The 21,287-nt window shown below is 44.6% G+C and overlaps 1 protein-coding gene across 2 annotated transcripts in view; it reads left to right on the top strand.

Moving 5' to 3' along the window:
* The window catches only part of HAUS1 (HAUS augmin like complex subunit 1), a 43,791-nt gene extending 25,923 nt beyond the window's left edge, over positions 1-17,868 (top strand). For both annotated transcript variants that reach the window (XM_029580817.1, XM_029580809.1), the window contains 4 exons: positions 7,325-7,390; positions 14,957-15,028; positions 16,163-16,210; positions 16,827-17,868. In XM_029580817.1, the coding sequence (XP_029436677.1) occupies positions 7,325-7,390; positions 14,957-15,028; positions 16,163-16,210; positions 16,827-16,910 (270 nt within the window). In that variant the 3' untranslated portion in view covers positions 16,911-17,868. The remainder of the gene's footprint in view (positions 1-7,324; positions 7,391-14,956; positions 15,029-16,162; positions 16,211-16,826) is intronic.
* The last annotated feature ends 3,419 nt before the right edge of the window (positions 17,869-21,287 follow it).

Raw genomic sequence — 21,287 nt, 5'->3', positions numbered from 1 at the left:
ATGGCTCAGACAGCGATTTTCCCAGCGTGGGAAAGCTTCGGGCTGCTCGGGGAGCCAGAGGCCGTGTTGGGCAGCCTTCCCCCTCCTCTCCCGCGTGCCACTATCACGCAGCTTCTGTTCCCCTGCAGTAGGCCCGGCCACATGGAGACAAGATGGCTCAGACAGTGATTTCCCAGCGTGGGAAAGCTTCGGGCTGCTTGGGGAGCTGGAGGCCATGTTGGGCAGCGTTCCCCTCCTCTCCCGTGAGCCATGATCACTCGGCTTCTGTTCCTCTGCAGCAGGCCTGGCCACATGGAGACAAGATGGCACCGACAGCGATTTCCCAGTGCAGGAAAACCTGTCAGGCCGGCAGCCTGGCTCAGGGACAGATGAATGCAGCGGCGCTATGCCGCGATTCATTTCTGGAGGGGGAGGGGGCCCTCCAGGGGGAACAAGGCTGGTAGGAGAGCCACAGGTTCCCAAGGCTCTGTCAGGAGCAATACTGGGAGCTTAAACAGCCTGTCAGGAGCAATACTGGGAGCTTAAACAGCCTGTCAGGAGCAATACTGGGAGCTTAAACAGCCTGTCAGGAGCAATACTGGGAGCTTAAACAGCCTGTCAGGCAGGAGAAGGGCTAAAGCTCGGAAGGTGTCAGACTCCTGGAAGCCCAGGGACTCCCCTCCCCCATTGTCTCCAGTGATCCTGTCCGGGGGGGGGGGGGGTGTGCAAGCTCGGCTGGACAGGGGAGAGGAGGATGATGTGGAATCTTCCTCAGAATTTGTCTTGCTTATGCAGAAGGCCTTTTTAACCAGGAAAAGCACTGGCTATAAAAGGGCATTTTTTGTCAGCTGTCTCGTCCTGCTGCAAAGAGGCGGAGGGGCTCCTTGGCTGGGGGTCAGGGAACCTCCTTTGCTGGCTGGGCCTGAATCATCTGAGCCACCAGGCCCCTCAGGGTGGTTCGGACCTGAATGACCCGGAAGATGGTCATGGGGTTGGTCCGGGGGTGAATCAGGATGACCCAGCAGATTTCACGGTGGTTGTCGATCAGGCTGATCTCGAATGGGTCCTGAAAATGGAGGGAGATGACCCGCAGGTGGCTCATCTGTTCCCTAAGGAGGAGTTGAGGCCCCTTATTTCCCATGTATGGAAGGAACTGGATATTAAGGTGGTCCAGGAGGAGGTCTGACAATGAAGGGGTGGATCCGGTGTTTGGACTCCGGGGCCCACCGAAAGCCTTTCTTCTCCCTAAAAGGATCAAGAAGCTGGTGAACCAGGAATGGAACTTCCCAGAGGTGATCCCCAAGGTGGCTAGAGCCAAAGAAAATTTGTATCCCCTCACGGAGGATATCCTGCAGCTGCTGCTATTACTGAAGGTGCGTTCTTCAGTCTCTGCGATCACTAACAAGTTGAACATTCTGGTTGCAGGTATGGCAGCGTTAAAGGATGCAAAGGACTGTAAGCTAGAGATTCATCGGGAGAGGATGTTTGAAGTCTTGGCGCTGAGCCTGTGAACAGTGATCTGTGGAAGTCTGATACAGAGGACCTGTTTAAGCTGGGTCTAGAAGTCTCAGGAAAAGTTTTCAGCAGACTCTGGTGTTAATAGCCAGGCAACTCAGGTGGAGGCCAGGATTACATATGAGGCTGACCCGCTTTATGAATTGAACTGGACTTTGGCCAGGAATATAGCCACGGTGGTCTTGGTGTGACATCTGCTGTGGTTGCAGAATCGGTCAGCTAATATGTGGTCCAAGTCTCAGTTCTGTAATCTTCCCTTTAAAGGAAAAAGAAAATTGTTTTTCAGGGAGAACCTGAAACAATTGATGAAGGTTTTCGGGGAGTCTAAAGAGAATAAGCTGCTGGAGGATAAGATGACAGTCAGGAAGTCTTTTCCGCCTCGCTCTAGGTTTCGGGAGTTGCAGCGGTTTTTGTCCCAATAAGGGTTCTGCTCTGTCTTCAGGGCAGAACCAGGGTTCCGATAGGCAGCAGTCCTTTCGAGGTGCCCGTAGACTTCCCTGAGAGGGCTCCGACCAGGGGGTTGGTGGCAGTATGGTTTCACAATGAAGCCAGGCTGGGCCACTCTCTCGAGATGGTGGTGGAAGGTTGTCTATCACAGTCTTACAAAGAGTGGACCAGGATTACCCCAGACCAATGGGTGGCTGTGCTTTAGAATTATTTTGCCTCATCATGGAAGCTTTCATGGTGTGTCATTGCAGTGTCCGATGCAAGCGGCGATTTGGGACATGTTGAGTTGTCTTCAGTTGCTGGCATGATATTATCGGTAGCAGCCGGGGAGTGCGGTCATGGGAAGTACTCGATTTACTGTGTTGTGCCAAAAAAAAGAAGGAGCCTTTCGTCCCATTCTCGGTCTTCAAAAAGTGAAATGTGATACTGCGAGTTCCCCGTTTTTCTATATGGAAACATTGCAGATGGTGATAGTGGTAGTTTGTCTCGTGGAGTTTTTCGGGCCTTGCTGGAAGACTGTCTGCACATACCCATTCGGGAAGAACATCAAAGTTTTTTTTCTTCCTGTTATGGTTCTGGGGTAACTTTTCTAGTTTTGGGCTCTCCTGTATGGTTTGGCAACTGCACCTCGCATGTTTACAAAGGTGATGGTGGTGGTGGTGGTGGCAGCAGCTCTCCGCAGGGAGGGTATCCTAGTTCATACTTATCCAGATGATTGGTTTGTCTGAGGGAAAGCGGAGGAGGTATTCCGATAGTCTATGCACATGGTGATGGATATGCTACAGTCCTTGAGTTGGTTGGTAAATTTGGTAAAGTCACCTGAGCCCTACCGAGATGCTGGAATACTTGTTCGATGCTCAGCAGGGTGTTTTTCACCTTGGAGAGGATTCGGAAGTTATAATCACAGGTGGTGCGGATTTTGCAGATGCCAGTGCCCAGGGCTTGGGATTATCTTCAGGTCCTGGTTTCAATGGCATCTACATTGAATTTGGTGCCATGGGCTTTAGCCCACATGCGCTCTCTACAGGAGGCATTGCTGTCAAACTGAAATCCATTGTCAGAGGAGTTTCATCGGGCATTACTGCTGCAAGGATACTTCCAGGTCCAGTCTCTCATGGAGGCAGTGTCGGCCCAAATTGGAGAAAGGGATGGGCCTGGAGGTTCTGGACTGGTTATAGGGATCACAGATGCCAACCTCAAGGGTTGGGAGGCAGTCTGTCAAGAACAGCTGGCACAAGGACTGTGGTCACCAGTGGAAGCATCCTGGTCTATTAGTCGCTTGGAAACAAGCGACAAGTGTGCAGGGCATTGGTGGCATTTCTTCCACAAATCCAAGGTTGAATGAACAGAGTGTTTTCGGACAATGCAACAGTGGTGGCTTATATCGATCAGCAAGGGGGAACGAAGAGTCGCGTGGCTGCCCAAGGAGTCCAGGATCTTTTTGCCCTGGCGGAGCATCATTTGCAGGAGATAGCTGCTTCACATGTTCGTTAAAGGGCCTCGCACTGAAGGTGATACTTTTGGTGACAATTTTTTTGTTCAGAAGGATCTCAGAGCTGCAGGCTTTGACTTGTAGGGAAACATTTTTGAAGATTTTGGACGAAGGGGTGTCTTTGCGCATGGTACCTTCATTCCTATCTAAGGTGGTATCTTCGTTTCACCTGAATCAGACTGTGGAGCTCCTGCCTTCCCAAATTGATCTGCTGAGTCGCCGTAGGCAAAGGTCACACATTTTTCGGTGGTTGGATCATTTGTTTGTATTGTTTGGAGGTGCTAGAAATGGATGCAAGGCCTTCAAGTGCACGATAGTGTGGTGGCTGAAGGCCACGATTGTTTCGGCCTGCCTTTGTAAGGGGATAAGATTTCAAGAAGGGTTGCGTGTGCACTCTACTAGAGTGCAGGCAGCATCATGGGCCGAATTTCAATTAGTGTCGTCTCAGAGATTTGTAGAGCGGTGATGTAGTCTTCTCTTCAAACTTTATCTTGCCGTTGCGGTTTAGATGTTCAGGCTCCAGGAGAGCTGACCTTTGGCGAAAGTGTGTTTAGAGGGAGTCTTTTACAGGCCTGCCCAGTGCTTTGGTACATCCCACTAGTCTGGACTGATCTGGAGTACAAACAGGAAAGGAAAATTGGTTCTTACCTGCCAATTTTCATTCTTGAAGTACCACAGATCAGTCCAGAGACCCAGCCCCTTAATGTTCTCAAGATCGTTACAGCAAGTCCGTATTCTGGCATGCTTACTGGAAAGAACTTAAAGAAGTTTGCCAGGTTGTGGTTAGCCCCTTGGGTTATTTGTGGTTTTTCTGTTTGGGGGGGCTCCAACTTTTGGGTTTGGCATTCGCTCTTATTTAGGGGGTTGTTGAGTTGTTACTCTATAGTTGGCTTGGGTACAGGTCAATACTGAGGGAATACAAGTGGCACTCTTGGTTATGTAGCAATGCCTCAAAGTTTTTAGTTCTGTGCCTCTATCTGCTGGTAGGGATGCAAAACCCACTTGTCTGGACTGATCTGTGGTACTTCAGAAATGAAAATTAGCAGGTAAGAACCAATTTTCTTTTCCCCAAGGTTCTGTACTTTTCCCTCCAGTCTGCCCCTGCTTTTTAATTTTCTTTTTAGCACCTCTATCTACATTGATTCAGGATTTTGGTTTTAATGCCTATTTCTATGAATATGATATTCAAGTTATGTCTCTTTCAGACCCCAAAATTGAAATTTCTAGGTTTAATACTTGTCTGGGAGAGATTACTATTTGGTTGTCAACTCATAGACTAAAGGTAAATCAGAAGCTCTCTGGTTTTCCAGCGGTCAAATAGTTGGTCGATTGGATAAAGTGAAAATCGTAAGAGTAATATTGGATAATACTTTGATCTGTGACCCACCAGAACTTGAAATTAATCGTCAGTCTTTTTCTTTACACATGATTAGGAAACTAAAGCCTTTCTTAGAGAAACCTGAGCTTTCAACTATATCATGTGCTTTAGCACTTTTGAAGCTCAACTACAGTAACTATTTGGGTGTCACTGAGGTCACTAAGGAGTCTACAACTATTACAAAACACAACAGCCTGAGTTTTCTTTGGAGTTTCAAAATATGAGCATATTTCTCCCCTGTTTAAAAACAAAAAACATTCTTCACTGGCTACCTGTTAAAGACAGGATTGTTTTAAGATTCTCTGTGTAATACACAGGGCACCAAATAGAGGGGCTCCTGGTTACCTCAGTAACCTTTTGACTCCCTATTCTCTGACTAGTGTTCTAAGATCTTCACAACTAGAGCTTTTTAAACTTCAGTCTTCTTGATAAATAAAAGTAGAGCATTCCAGAGAAGCCCATTTCACTGGAAATTTCTCTCATTAGATCTCCGCATGGAGAAAAATCATTTCAGATTAAAAAGTTTATCAAAACCTGGCTATTTGATAAAATGCTTGAGGACTAGATCCTGTCTGTCTTTTTCTAGCTGATCAGATGAAGATTTTTAAATCTTTTATTTTTTTTATTTTATTTTCTTAGTTTGTCTATTTTTCTGGCTTTTAATTTATAGTACTCTGCCAGATCTGCCAGATCTTTGTTAGCTTTTCCCAGCTGCTTCAGAGATGAGACTTGATCCTCAACATGCACCTCCAGCTCCTCTACCCGATTTTACTTATTTTTACTGTTTTTATTTATATTATTTTATAATTTTTGTTTTACATTTAATAATTGTTCAATTATTCTTATTTATATAGATGTTTCACTGTCATAGGTGCATTGTTCTGTATTCTAATTTTACACCACTTATTTCTGGTTTCCCTTGATTTTTGTGGTATAGGCCTCTCTTATTGTATTTTGATATTCACCATACCTGCAGTTTTTTCACAATATGGTAGTTCTATGAGCTCATTCCAAGTTCCTTCTGAAACTGATATGTGTGTTAATCAAGCCATTGTGTTATCTACATTTTTTCCAAGACCACATGTGAACAAAGGAGAATGGGCTCTTCCCTCCTTGGTCTATAGGAGAACTGTGGCATATTTCCTAGAGAGTATGCAAACTCTCAACTGAGCTTCTCATGTCCTTTGATCCTAATAGATTGAGAATGTCAGTTGCCAAATGAACTCTGACCAATTGGCTAGCTGACTGTCTAGAGCACTGCTATGTGCTGGTTGGCTTTATAGACTTTATCAAGGCTCATCAATTGAAAGCCGTGGCAACTTCAGTGGCTCATCTCAGGGCCACTTCTAGCTACTTACTGTTTATACTTTCATGTCCCATTACTGTTTGGACAGAATAGCCCAACATGACAGTTACTCTGGGCAAGTAGTTGAATGCAATGTGTTCTCTTAGTAGTCCATTCTCCACTTGTTGGGGGCCAGATTGTCTTTAAGTATAAGTGCTTCTGTTGTACAACCTTCAGTTTGGGACGCCCCATGAGTAATGGCTAATTTGCTTATCTGTAAACAGAGTTTTCCATAGTCAGCAGGATGAATTGGCCCTGCTTAATATATGCTCGCCTCCCTGGAGAATCAACTACTTCGCTTAAGCTCTGAAAGAGACTTTGGGGCTCATGAGGCAGTGTGCATGGGAACTCCTGTGCATACTCAAAATTTTTACTGAGCTCCGAAATTTGGATTCACGATGGCACCTTCGGATGTCGTCACCTACGTGTAATGGATAAATTCATCCTGCCTACGGAGAACCCTGTTACAAATAAGTAAACTTGCTGCATTGCAGGCTATGGGTAGTAGTGTTGGTTCCAGTAGGTTGTGACTCATCAGAAGCCTACCAGGTTGGTTTTGGCAGGGTATTGTCCAACATGGTTACAGGGACCCTGAGAGGCCAAATGTTAAAAGGACAGCAGTAATTTTAGTAGCTTGGTGATAAGACATGGTTTGGAGGGTTAAATGGGGCACTGAGTGATAGAATAAGTATGGGATCTGGTATAGTTATCTATACAGGATGCTAGAGAACCAATGAGGAAATAAACACTATGTGGATAAAGAGTGATATCCTACAAGTTGTCATGCTTCTGTAGCTGGCAGCTGGGATATATATCTTTTTGCAGTGTTAACAGGAATAATTGCTAACTGTACAGACTGAATGGGCCAATGGGTCTTTTTCTACTCTCATCTACTATATTAGAATGAGGGATAATGCCCCAGGGTAGTTTTATTCTAGAATTACATTTTCAAGGACTACAAGAAATACTTACTACAGCACACACATCAGTCTGGTTCAAAGATTCTATTTCAATAAATGCTTTTAAAAAGTTAAAATACCATTTTTCAGTATCAAGTGAATTAAATCTAATTTTTTATATTTGCCCAAATGGTAACATATTGTTGCTTTTTACTGTGAATGTTGGCTGCATGTTAACTTGTACAATTATTTTTCTTAATCTCATCTAGGAACAGCTTTCTGCAAATGGGATGGATTCTTCTTTATCACATCAGTCATTGGTGGCCCTCTCAGAGGTTGGTGTGTTTTGAAATAGTGGGAAAAAATTAAGGAAATTGACAAACTTAATGGTAGCAAATTATCAGGCTCTGATGGTATTCGCCCCAGACTTCTAAAGGAGCTTGAATATGAAAACAAATCTACTAGTAATCCGTTGCTGCCTTAAAATTTGCTGCTGTACCTGAGGATTGGAGGGTAGTTATTGTAATCCCAGTTTTTGAAAAAGGCCCCAGGGAGTGATCCAGGAAGAGATACAGAACCAGTGGCCTGATGCTGGTGCCAGGTAAAATGGTGGATGCTATTGTTAAAAACAAAATTACGATCGCATAAATAGGAAAAATGAGGAAAACTAGAACATTTTTAGCAAAGGGAAATTGTGCCTTACTAATTTATTATATAATTCTTTAGAAGGTAGAATTAAGCATGTGGATAAAAGTAAGCCGGTTGAATGTAATATCTGGATTTTCAGAAATCATTTGACAAGTCCCTCATGAGCATTGCCTTAGAAAACTAGAGGCATGGGAAAGTGGGCAATATTCTATTTTGGATTGGTGATTGGCTAAAAGATAGGAAACAGAGTAGAAATAAATGGTGAGTTTTCCCACTAAAGAGAGAGAAATAGTGGAGTGCCCCAGAGATCTGTACAGGGACCGGTATTTAACTAACTTATTCATTAGTGATCCAGAAAATGGAGCAATGTAAGAGATGCCATAATTATTCAAAGTAGTTAAAACACAAGCAGACTGAGGTTCTTGAGAAACTAGGGACCTGGGCCTCTAAATGGTAAATAAAATTGAATGTGGACAAGTGCAAAGTGATGCACATAGAGGATAAATAATCCTAATTGAGTCTCTGATTTAAAGAAGTGAAAATAAAATGTGCACTGAACTCCAGTGCACATTTTCTTCACTTGTACCCTAAAAAAGGTTAATTCCCAATGCAGAAGTTAATGGTAAATACATTGAGCATTAAAAAAAAAAATTGCACTAGCCTAAAAATGTGCACATAAAGTGATTTTTATGTGTATAAACCATGTTTTCTGCACAGAAAACCCTTGCATGCTGAAAACGCAAGCTGTGCTCCAAGCATGGTCTCTGCAGGCGTAACGCATTTTTTCATAACACTGGAAGTTTAACGGCTAGTCAGAGATGGAATAAAGTTTTTGGAGCTAGTGGTAGACTCTGGGGCAGAACCTGGAATGCGTGGCATTAGGGATTCTGTAGTTGGGATTTATGTGCATAAAACATGATTTGCACACACGTCATTTTTTTTTTTTTATGTGCATCAATCCCAAGTGCAGTATCCCCATATCATGAACTCCAGATTTGGCCCCAGAAATCTGTTTACCTTTGAATGGGAGTTAAATTTCCAGCTTTAAGAAAACACATCTGCACACCCTTCTACCTTGATTTGCAAGGAGGAGTGTTAATTTGTGCGCTCCTTTTTAAATCTGGAGTAAAGTTGTGTTATATGTACACCATGCTGGATCCTTTATTAGGAGTTACCACCCAGGAAAAGGACCTTGGAGTCATTGTGGGCAGTACATAGAAATCTCGAGCTCGGAGGGAGGCAACAGTCAAATTCATAAATATGAGGGGGAATCGGTAACTAATATGAATTTTAAACCGTTTTGATGTGTTGTGAAAATTCACCCACCTCCCCCCCCCCCCCCCCTTATGGAATGCTTGGAATTAATTGGAAAGGTATTCACAATAAAACTGAAAATATTATTACACTTCTATATAAGCAAGGTTGCTTACAGTAAACGGTGTTTTCTGTAGATAGGATGAATTAGCCATGCTGTCTGGGACGTCCCCTGGCAGCCCGAAGCGTGAACTTCTCTTAGAATGTTCAAAGCCGTGCAGCTGCCTGCATTGCCTCAGTTGGTTAGAAAGCACAGGTAAGGAGGAAGTGACTTCACCTTCCGCGATGGCTGCCTAAGCCCGGAGCTCCCGACCCGACCAAAAGCAATCCTTCTCCATCGGCTCACCCCAGCGCAGAGTCCCGCTCCAAAACGCTGCAAAAGGCTGCCTGTAACAACCCCATGGCAGCTCAACGAAAAAAAACCCGACCTGCAAAAATTCTCTTTCACTGCCGCCGCGGCACAGATGGAGGCGGGCCCGGACAGCGAGACGCAGGCTGCACACGTGGCTGAAGAGGTGAGCGGCAGCGGCAATACGGGGACAGGGGATGCATCTCTGAGCCACTCTTTGTCAACTGGTTCGGGGATCTCTGAGGGGACATGGAAAAAAAAAATGAACTGCAGGGCTGGCATAAAGGGAGAGGTAGCAGCATTGGGAAGCAGGGTAGAGGACACAGAGAATTGCCTGGAGGACCAAGCCTCTAAGCTTATAAGTTGCAATCTGGCCCAGAACAAGCTAGTGCAGACCAATGCAGACCACCTGAACAGAATTGAAGACCTGGAAAACAGGTCTAGAAAAGCTAATCTGAGGTTCTGGGGTTTACCAGAGTCCCCTGAATTCATCGACTGCAAACACGTGGTGGCCAGTATATGTGCCCAGATTTTGAACTCAGAGTCTACGGCTGTGGACGTGTCAACTATCAAACTGAGAGGGCTCACCGAGCACTGGGAGCAGTTCGCAATGACAGGACCAGAGATGATATAGCATGCTTTCACTACTTCTCTCAAAAAGAGGACATAGCTATGTGAGCCCGCAAGTCTGGACCTATGCAGTGGCAGAATCACAAAGTGGAAGTTTACCAAGATCTGGCTCCGACCACTATTCGCAGAAGACGAGATCTTCGGAACGTTACCACTACACTACACAACAATAATATTAAGTACCGATGGATATTCCCGTTCGGACTAAGCTTAACCATTGCTGGAGTAACCTCCCGGATATCTACTACAGAGGAAGCAGCCAGTATGCCTCTCCCAACATCAGAAGATATCTCAGGCCCCGGCCCAAACAGCAGACTTCGCACTGACACCCCCAGATGGCAGGAGACTGCGACGACAGCCAAGCGGCCCACTTCGGCTCAGCGATCCTCCAGAGTGAATATCCAGAACCATGCTCCTTATTAAATTATGTGAGGGGACGGTACAAGAGCAGTGCTTCAATTTTATAGAACATAAGAACATAAGAAATTGCCATGCTGGGTCAGACCAAGGGTCCATCAAGCCTAGCATCCTGTTTCCAACAGAGGCCAAACCAGGCCATAAGAACCTGGCAAGTACCCAAAAACTAAGAAGATCCCATGCTACTGATGCAATTAATAGCAGTGGCTTGCACGCGCCGGCTCTCCATCCCCTGGCCCAGTGGCTGTTCCGGAGACCTCGGTCCCGCCCCCGGAACGCCCATTTTTTCAAGCCCCGGGACTTATGCGCGTCCCGAGGCTTGTGTGCGCCGCCGAGCCTATGCAAGATAGGCTTGGCGCACGCAGGGGGAGGCAGGGGTAGGTTTTCGGGGGTTGCGCGCATATCTTACGTGCGTAACCCTTTGAAAATCTACCCCTTTGTGTCTTGTAGTGTAGCATATGTGCGCCCCATCCCTTTGTGGATGTGTCCGTTGTCAGGGCAACCTGAAGCGCCGGGTTCCAGAAAGGTGCTCCCGACTGCAGGGACTCAGGTATTAGCCACCAGTCCAAGTCCAAGATCATTGGCTGAGGCAGGGCCACCTTCCTTGACATAGGAACTTACTCTGTACAGAAACTGAGAGCCAATGTAGTGACTTTTGAAGAGGGATTATATGGGTGTACCGATTTTGGTGAAAGTTAAGTTTTCCAGCTGAATGTTGGATAGATTGTATTGGATAGATTGTATTGGAGAGATGGCTCATTGAGAGAGGTTGCGGTAGTAGAAATGGTAGGTGATGTGAGAGGAGCTAAGGGTTCCAATAGCGTGTTCAGAAAGGAAGGGATTGATTTTGATGACGTGTTGTTTCTTTCTGTATAACATTTTAGTAGTTTTGAATATATGTAGAGAAGGAGAGAGAGGAGTCGAAGATGACACAGAGGGGACTGGGAAGATTACACTATTATCCACAGAGATAGAGAAAGGGGAAGAGGAGAAATGGGCTTGGGGGGGCGGGGGGGAATATAAGAAACTCTATCTTGACCATGTTTAAGGTTTATTTATTTTTATACCGTCATTTCAGTGGAACCATCATAACGGTGAACAATAAATTTAAAGTAAGAAAATACAATACATAATCAAATCATATAGACTTAATAATCAGTAAAACATAAATACTAAAATAGGCTTAAGTTAATCAATTAAAAAAGAAAGATAAAATAAGATACAAAATAGAAAAATGCTGCAGTAATGCCATGTTCTGTTGTCACTATGATTCCAAGTAAGCACATTTAAAACACCATGTTTTGAGATCTGCCTTAAATTTCTTGATATCGGCTTGCAGTCTAATTTCTTCAGGCAGAGAGTTCCATAGTTTTGGACCTGCTGTCGATATTGCCCTTTCGCGAACTTGACAAAGTTTTGCCGATCTAATTGTTGGTACTGTTAACAGTCCTTTATTGGCTGATCGTAAATTCCTCTGCGGTACATGTTGAGTTTAAGGTGGCGGTGGAATATCCAGGCAGCAATGTCAAACTAGCAGCCTGAGATTTGGAACTGGGTTCCTGATGAAATTTCTGGTGCAGAGAGGTACATTTGGGAATTATCAGTACAAATATGGTATTGAAAGTCACGAGAAGAGATAAGAGCAGCAAGAGAATTAATATACAGAGAAAAGAGGAGAGGGCCCAAGACAGAACCCTGAGGCACACCAATTGATAGTAGGATGGCAGTAGAGGAGGATCTGCCAGAGGACACACTAAAAGTACGAAGGGAGAGGTAAGAAGAGAACCACAACAGGACAGAGTCCCGAAATCCAAGCGAAGACAGAGTATCAAGGAGTAGGTGGTGATCAACCATGTCAAAAGTTGCAGATTGGGTCAAGGAGGATAAAGCTTGAGTAGAGGCCTTTGGTTTTAGCCATAAGCAGGACACTGGAGATTTTGGCACAAGGGCTTTATTTCCTTGGAATGTAGAAGGTGAAAACCAGACTGGTGTAGATCAAGAATGGCTTGAGATGAAAGAAAGTCAAGACAGTGGTAGTAAACAGCATGCTCAAGATGAGCTACATTCAGGAGCCATAGATATTTCCCTGTCTCCAGAGGGCTTGCATTCTGAGGTGAAGAGGCAGTGGAGGTGAAGAGACTTTCTCAAGGTCACAAGGAGTGGCAGTGGGATTTGAACCCTGGTTTGCCACCTGCTGCTCTAACCACTAGGGAATGCTTTCCTCCTGGCTGGAAGAGCCACATGAGGCTGAGCTGTAGTTTGTCATAAGCTATTATCAGCTGTGGTAGTCTAATTTAGATATGTATCATGTACAGTACAAAATGCAAAAAGCCCATGCATTGTTTGGGTGCAGTCTTGAGTGTTTTGGGTACATGCTTGAGGATCCTGGCTGTTGCTTTTCACATTTAACTTCCTGCGAGTTATGGTATGCTTTAAACCAACTTTACAGAATATCATCAAAATTCAAGGACACCACCAAATCAAAGCTACATTTAAGGTAGCTCCCCCCTCCCTCAAGTTTTGTTATTGTCTTGGTTTTAATATAAACAGCTTGGAGTGTGTACGATTTTGATTAAGCATTTTCCCTTGGTGCAGATCCTGGATTGGCTTAGCTAACGTGCATTGCTCAAATCCCTGGAGGGAGGGAGCTCTAGATTTCACTCTATAGCAAACCTACTATGTGGTTAAGAGTGTGTGTTTTCTACCATGCTTCAACTGGAAACCATCTGATCTCTCAAAAAGAGGGGTCACACATGTAACATTTGGTTGATTTGGGGGTAAGGAGAGAAGCAGTGACTATTTAAAACAAACAGGATACAAAACCCTTGCAGCCATAAATGAAGATCCATGCACCTCTTCTTCAGAGCTCCCTATGTCCTAAATAATAAAGGTCAGAGTTAAAATAGAATCTAACTGGACAGAAGGCCATTATGACTCAACAGCTTAGCTCAGTAATGGTTTATCTCTTGGTCCAGTGCTTTAAAACAGATATCAAGGTAACCTTGCCAGGCAGTTGGCTTGAATTTTTATATAGCACACTTCATCCAGGCAGGATCCCAAAAAGCTTACAGGCTGATGCAATATCCATGCGGGAAAAATAGGTGTTCGTAATTGAGCGCCCACTTTCCTAACGCACACCCCTCCACCTCTCCCAGGCGCGTGATCCAATAGACAAATGAGCCGCTGTGTTTAAAAGGAGGTACTAGGAGAAATTGTGTGTCCCTCGCGCCTCCTCAGCATCGGGTGCCCAGAAGTGGCTGTGCGCAGTTTAGGAAAATGGACACTCAATTTTATGAGCGTCTGTTTTCATAACTCGTGCACAGCCATGGGTTAGGAAAATGGATGCTGGTAAATTGAGCATCAGTTTTCCTAACCTGATTGCTGTCAAGACATTTTTTATTTCCACGTTGCTGCTTTCTGTAGTTACTCAGACTGAATATCGCCACAATATTAAATCAGAGGAACCACAGAAAAGTAGTATTTTCTGCTTTTTAGTTCAACTTTTGGGGCTCCTCAAAACTTAAAGCCAGCTCTGGGCCTGGCATTAATTTTTGAGGGTTAAAATGTGCACATCGGCTGGGGGGGGGGGTGTAATAGCCTCACCAACTTGGCATTTACATGTGATGAGCACTATTAGCTATACCCTGGTTTGGACGTGCGTTTTGGATCAGGGGTAATGGATGTGCGTCCAATCATGGGTTAACCTGTGTGCTAGCCTGAGCGCACTGTGTTGCATCGGCCTGTTAGTGTGTAACTTGGAAATGTTCCCCAGGTTTCTTTGCAAACCAGGATTAATTACATTACATTAGTGGGTGTGCCGTACTTAGAAGCCTGTGTTAACTTGTGTTGAAGACAGTCAGCTGACTGTTTTGAAACATTTAAGCTCTTTGGCTCTGTTTTACAAGTATAACCCTAAGAGAGCAAGATAAGTGCCTGTTTTATGTCTTGGACCGTGAGTATAGGAGCATCAGTGTAGTGCGCACCCTGCAGACACAATTCCCATTAGGTCATAAAGATTTTGTTTCAGGTAGGCCTAAACCTCCAACCTATCTGTTGATTACTCTTATACCAATTGTATTAGTATGCAGGTCCAACATTCTAAGCCTTCTGTCTACTTCCCTGTTTCGGTCATAACATTGCTGTCACAGTTTACTATGTAGTGTTCAATGTACCACAGATAACTTTCTAGGCCGGAATTATCCTCCTCTGACTTTGAAATTTGAGAAAGTTGAATAGCATGATCTCCTTCCATGTTCCTTCAACTCCACAAAGTTGCAATATCTCTTCTTGCCGTTTCCAAGTCATTACGAGGGGAGATGTACACCACGCTGCCATCAGTCCGATCTAATAAACCCCTCTTCTAGTAGAACAAAGGCTAAAAATGGTAAACTTAGATTTTATTTTATTTTTTTTAAACTGCAATACAGTATGCGGGTACCTCACCAAACATCTCGTGCCCTTCCTTCCCATATGGAAAACTAAAGAATCATATAGTGCATTTACAAAACTTGCAGAATGTAACCTGTTATGTTTTTATTCACAGAAAAGGACCAAATTAAAGGAACAGGCTGTACCTTTGAAGAAGAAACTGGAGTCTTACCTTGATCTGTCTCCTGTAATTATTACTATCAAATGTAGTTTTACAACTTGCTTTGCCCTTTCCTCTCTCTATTTGTTTCTCAGTAAATTTCCTCTGTCTAAGCTCCTACTGCAATTCGCTCCTACTAGGTCTCCCTGCGATAACTATCAAACCCTTACAGATGGTCCAGGATGCTGCTGCTAGGATACTTACCAACCCAAATAAAAGAGACCATATTACTCCCATCCTTCACTCCCTTCACTGGCTACCCGTCAAATTTAGGATCTCTTTTAAAGTTTTCATGATGATCCACAAGGATATACATAACATCGCCCCACTTAAACTTAGTTCTCAATTCTGTCCACAGACTTCAGACAGACCAGTTAGAAGAAAGTACAAAGGTTCCCTGTATGCCCCTCCGGCCAAATCCACTCTAAGAAAGCGAGTATTATCGACAGCAGTGCCTACTCTTTGGAACACTCTGCCATCAAACCTTTAAGAAACATCTAAAAACGTGGCTCTTCAGACGAGCCTTCCCTGAAACCTAAGATCACTCTGATACCATTCAAAGGACATAACCAAGGCTCAAGGAGTTCTTCCTCCTCAGTTACTTCCGCCCGCTCTTTTCACCCCTTATCTCATGACCTCCTGCCCATGCCTCCCCCTCTTCATTCCTCTCTTATTAATACCTCCTTTTCCCCTGCCCCCTGTTTTCACCCCACGTTTCACATCTAATGTTTTCATTGAAAAAGTTTTCATTCCTTAACTCATTTTTGAAGTCTACATTTCTTCCGCTTTAGTTACTCTGCTCTGTTATTCACAATCATCCTACTTTAAGCTTCTGCTGGTCTACAATGGTTCTTTTGGTCTTCCCAAGCGCATTAAAGTAGTTATGCCGTTAAGCTAATGTTTTTAAGGTTTAATGATTAATGCTCTAAAGTTTTAATGTTCTAATGTTTAATGCTCTAATGTTTAATGGTTCTCCCAATTGTTTCCATTGAATGTTCTTATGTTCGTATTCGCTCAGACTCAATGTTTTAATGTAACGCCCACCTGCGACTGTTCTGTTGTACTGTAAACCGGTGTGATCTGTATATCATACAGGAATGTCAGTATATAAGAATTCTAAATAAATAAATAAATATGTAACTTTTTTTTTTTTTTTTAAAGAATCCTTCGCTTGCTCAAGTGAAGATCGAAGAAGCAAAGAGGGAGCTGGTAAATGTTCCATTAGGGCACATAGTCCAAGTCTGCAGTTTACAAAAAGAGGAGGAAGGGGTGCTGAAAACTGAAACAATTTAAGGACCTTTCCATTTTCTAAACCAACATTTTATTGCAGTCGCTGAAAACATTTTCTATTTGTAATTGTAGATTTTTTTTTTTTTTACTGTCCTTGTACCTTGTCGCTTTTCACCTCTGATGATGCACTTGAACTGAGATTTTATTATTTTTACAACCTCTTTTGTTGCATGTACAGAGCAGCTTTAATATTTGAATTATAATGAAAAATCATAGCTGGGTTGCAGTAATACAGTTCTTGTGATCATTTTTATACCATGTTTAGATTACTTTCCCTAATAATAGAAAATTATTATTCATGCATTGACTCAGAAATTGGGCCTCTTTTCATGAGCTCCTGAGTACGTGCACCTGCAATCCCCGGTTAATTATTTTCCCTCGTAAGGATACAAATAGCAACTGTGTGTAGCAGGAATTCCCGAAGGCGTCTGCAAAATGTAGTCTGGCTGCTAGCATGGCTTGAGATAGTACATTAGTTGTCGGGATGTAGATTAAGTCTCTGGATCTGTAATTGATTTTTATTGCTTCTTTCTAGAATTCCATTGATGCAGAGCTTACCCAGAAGGTGGACATGATGGAGCTTGCATTACCCGAGCAGAAAAAGTACCGATTTCCCTAATAAAGAATGTGCAGCTGTTTTGCAACTTGTTGAACATAGCTGGAATGCTGAAAGAAATCAGTCTTCTCTACATTTTACATAAATTGGTATAATGCTCGGAAACTTGATACTTGTGGCCTTGCTTGACAAGCTGTTAACATATTCCTTGCATGCCTAGCATGGTCCACTCACAAATAAAGTGGCAGTTCAGTTATGCCACTTACCAAGACTGACAGTATTTCTTAGACATTAATAGGTTTGTGCATCTATTAAATTGACCAATGCCTATGTAGCTACCAAAGCACTTTTTGGTAAAAGTGCAAATCCTTATCAGCTCTGGGTACGGTGCCCAAGTCAAGAATCAAACCCAGGTGTCCCACTCAGTAGTGTGGAGAGCCGCTATGTGTAAAGAAATCATACTGTGTGAGCTCAGTATCCATCTTATAAAGCCTCTTGTTTGAATAATTTTAAATTAATTCATAGGATACCAAGTGTCTTTCTTTTTATAATTTGCAAGCCTGACTCTAGATGGGCTGTACTACCAGCTCCATTCCAATTTGTCGGTTATGATAGGAGTACAGTCTGTGCGCCATCGTTCTTAAAGAAACTGCTTTCACAGAGGTCGATGATATCAAAAGCACAAGGACACATTTTGAAGTTAAAACCAGATTTTATTATAAGTTTATGATAAATTGTGTAGCAAAGGTCACATATGTAAGTCGTCCTGTTAGGGACTCCTCACCTCACTTGCAATCAGTGAATCTCAAACCTTTTATATACTAGGCAACTCATCTTTTCTTTTTGTATTAATTTTCTCAGTCATTTTGCAACTTTTGTAAAACCTATTGCTTTTCTTTTCAGGTGGAAAACAGTTTAATGAAACAATGAAATTGCACAATACATGTTTACTTGTAGAGTATATACTTGGGTATTTTGTTTTAATCCCGATATTGTTAGCCTTTCATAATAAATCTGGTTTTCATCAGTTTTGCTCCATGTAATTTTATAATTTGTGGCATATTTGCTGTGGAGGCAACAGTCACAGCCCCTGGAGAGAGGAAGCTGTTGTCATCATTCAGTGGCACCACTAATGGCCTTATGTAGGGCCCATGATCGCAGAGTTCTGAAATGTGCCTTGCTGCTTAACTCCTGACTGAGCCCTCCCTGTGATGTCTAGACTAGAATCCATGGTAATTGTGCATGAAGGCTCATGGTACTGGATTCCATTCCTGGTTCCAGCTGAGCTGAAAATCCAAAAGAGTAGAAGGAAGCAGGCAGAGCCCCACCACAAAGCATAAAACAAATAAATAAGCATGTAACTCATTTTGGGAAAGAAAACTTCACAGTTGTACCAAGGAAGACCAAGAATTACAATTTTCCTGGCATGTAGCCAGATGGACCCAGGACCAATGGTTTATGTGCTCTCCTGTTAGCAGATGGAGACGGAGTTAGGTTTCAAAGCTGACGTCACCTTAGATAAACTCCTACAGTTTCTCTCCATCTCCCAGCAGATATGGATGTGCTATCCCTACACCAGCATTGGTGGCTCAGCGGGATTGCAGTACTAATTAGAAGATGATTTACCTTTAAATTGAAGAAACCTTGAACTCCGCTGTCCTGTGGTGATACCTAAAGGGCCTCCCCCAGTTGAGAATTCCTGAGGTGATTTCCGAGATCCCTCAGAGGTGTACCTTGGTCCGGTAGCCGGTTCCCATTCAGAGACATGGAAGGGCTTCGGTAAGTCTTTCCTCCGGTCTCCTTGCTTGGCGCGCCGAACAGACGATGTTTCCGATCCCATTAGGGCAAGGGAAGGGGGTTTCCAAGCAGGTTGAGTGGGTACCCCTGGTGGGCTAGGCCCCGCTTCAGGCTCGGTGGGCACACCATGTGGCAGGCCATGGCGGTGCCATCTTCCGCGCAGTTTTGTGCAGCGCCATTTTCTCCCATAGACCATTGGTACCCACGGTGCGGGTCGACCCTGTTGTATGCCTAAAGCGCGCATACGCTCGTGCACAACTGGACACATATGTTCGTGCTTCAGGGCACCCGAATCAAGCGCTGGATGGCTGAATGCACAAGTTACGTTTTATCATGGCTCCGGCAGCAATGAAGCAGAAGTGACACTCTTTGTGCTGCCTGCCATATTAGGGCTACACAGTCTGACCTGGAATCCTTCCTGTGTCTATTGTGAGGAGGCCCAGGGAGGATTGGACCAGAACTTCTCCAAGCCTGGTCCCTCCCATCCGGAAGATGTGTCAGCCACAATCTTATCCGGAGCACCTCAGATCTGAATAATCCCGGGGCTGCGTCCACCTTGGGAAAGGGCAATTCTGCGACACTCACCCCAGCTCTTCCTGGACTAGGCATGTACCTTGTGGTCTTTTCTTGGGAGGAATTTTTTTCAAGGTCTTCAAGCCTTCGTACAGGTGCTGTCAGCTCCTTCCCCTGCCTGGAACAAGCCCCAGCCGGGAAGACTTCGCCCTCCCAGCCCTATCAGCATGCCTCGAGACATGCTTTGTCTTACTAAGGGTATCCCTGATGGGGTCCCGGACCCCATGGACGATGAAGGCAATGCGGACTCATTGGAGGGTGGGGAAATCCCTCCAAGCTTGGAGCCATACCGGACCATGTCAGTTTTTCCACAGAGACGAATTGCTGGACCTAGTTTCCCAGATCCTGAAAACTCTGGGAGTCCCTGGCATGGATCCTATGATGGAACCAAAGAAGGATCCCATCCTGGTGTCTCTATGGAAAGCCTCTTGCTATTTTCTGATGCTGGAAGCCATCCAGGAGTTGATTGACCTGGAATGGGACACCCCAGAAGCCAGCTTTAAAGGAGGTCAGGCATTGGAGGCTCTGTACCCTCTGGACTCAATGGCCAGAGAACACCTGCGTTTCCCCAAAGTGGACGCCCTGGTCTGCGCCGTCTCGAAGCAAATAACCAACCCAGTGGAAGGAGGAGCGGCCTTGAAGGATGCACATGATAGGCAGTTGGAGTCCATCCTTAAGCAAGCCTTTGACGCGACAGCAATCGCATTTCAGATCGCTTCCTTTTGCGTGCTGGTGGCTCGTTCGTGCTTGCTTCTCTCGAGAGAGGCAGATGGCCCAGGGGCATATTCCATAGAGGCGATGGAGCCCACCCCTGCCTTTCTAGTGGATGCAAACTGTGACCTAGTTTGTACCTCAGCCAGAGTGGTGGCCTTGGTGGCAGAAAAAAAGACTACTATGGCTGCAATATTAGTCAGTGGACACGACCTGTAAGGCAAACCTCACAAAGATGCCCTTTAAGGGATCCCTCTTATTCGGAAGCGAATTGGAAAGGTTGACCAGTAAGTGGGGTTAATCTCCAGTGCCGCAGCAACCGGAAGATAAGAAAAAGAGGTCTTAGAGCCCCTCGCCCATGAGGGGTTGAGCCAGGGGCTCCCAGCACTTTTGGCCCTACACAAACTCGTCATTACAGACAATCTCGACCCTCGGGAAGGTCTCAGTCCTTTCGGAGCAGACAACCAAAACGATGAACTAGTTCAGGCTCAGGTTCGGCCCGAATTTCCCAACGAAGTTTGGCTGACCCATCCACAGAACGAGGAGATAGAAGAGGGATATTCGGGCCCCCTATCAACGGTGGGTCAAGATCACATCAGACAAATGGGTACTGGACATCATATAAAAAAGATACGCTCTGGAATTCCACAGCATCCCTCTGGACATATTCATATCATCACCTTGCCACGCCCAGCACAAGAAACTGGCAGTGGGATCTGTGTTAAGGCTCCTCAGTCTGAGGGCTATAACTCCATTACCTACACCCCAGGAAAATATGGGGCTTTATTCCATCTATTTTATCGTACCCAAGGAGGGTTCATTTCACCACATCCTGGACCTCAAGAGCATCAATAGTCATCTGCAGATAATTCACTTCCGCATGGAAACTCTGTGCTCCGTCATAATGGCTTACAACCTGGAGAGTTCTCAACTTCCCTGGACCTCTCTGAGGCCTACCTTCACATTCCAATCCATCAAGACCACCAGCGTTTCCTATGCTTTGCGGTACTGGGCCGCCATTATCAGTTCCAGGTGCTGCCCTTCGGCCTGGCAACCTCCCCGATCATTCTCCAAAATTATGGTGGTCGTGGCAGCAGCACTGAAGAAAGAAGGAATCCTGGTTCACCCTTACTTAGACGACTGGCTGATCTGGGCAAAGTCATTGAAAGAGAGCCTCCAGGTGACCAGTAGAGTTATGTCCCTGCTTCAGGAACTTGGTTGGGTCCTGAACATGGACAAGAGCAGCCTCAAGCCCTCCCAGTCGTTAGAGTACCTGGGAGTCCGGTTCAACACCAGGCAGGACAAAGTCTTTCTTCCTACCTCGAGAATAAGGAAGCTGATGTGCCAAGTATGTCAGTT

This window comes from Rhinatrema bivittatum, chromosome 1 (assembly GCF_901001135.1).
Source record: "Rhinatrema bivittatum chromosome 1, aRhiBiv1.1, whole genome shotgun sequence".
Lineage (NCBI taxonomy): Eukaryota > Metazoa > Chordata > Amphibia > Gymnophiona > Rhinatrematidae > Rhinatrema > Rhinatrema bivittatum.
This window is presented reverse-complemented; position numbering and strand designations above follow the sequence as displayed.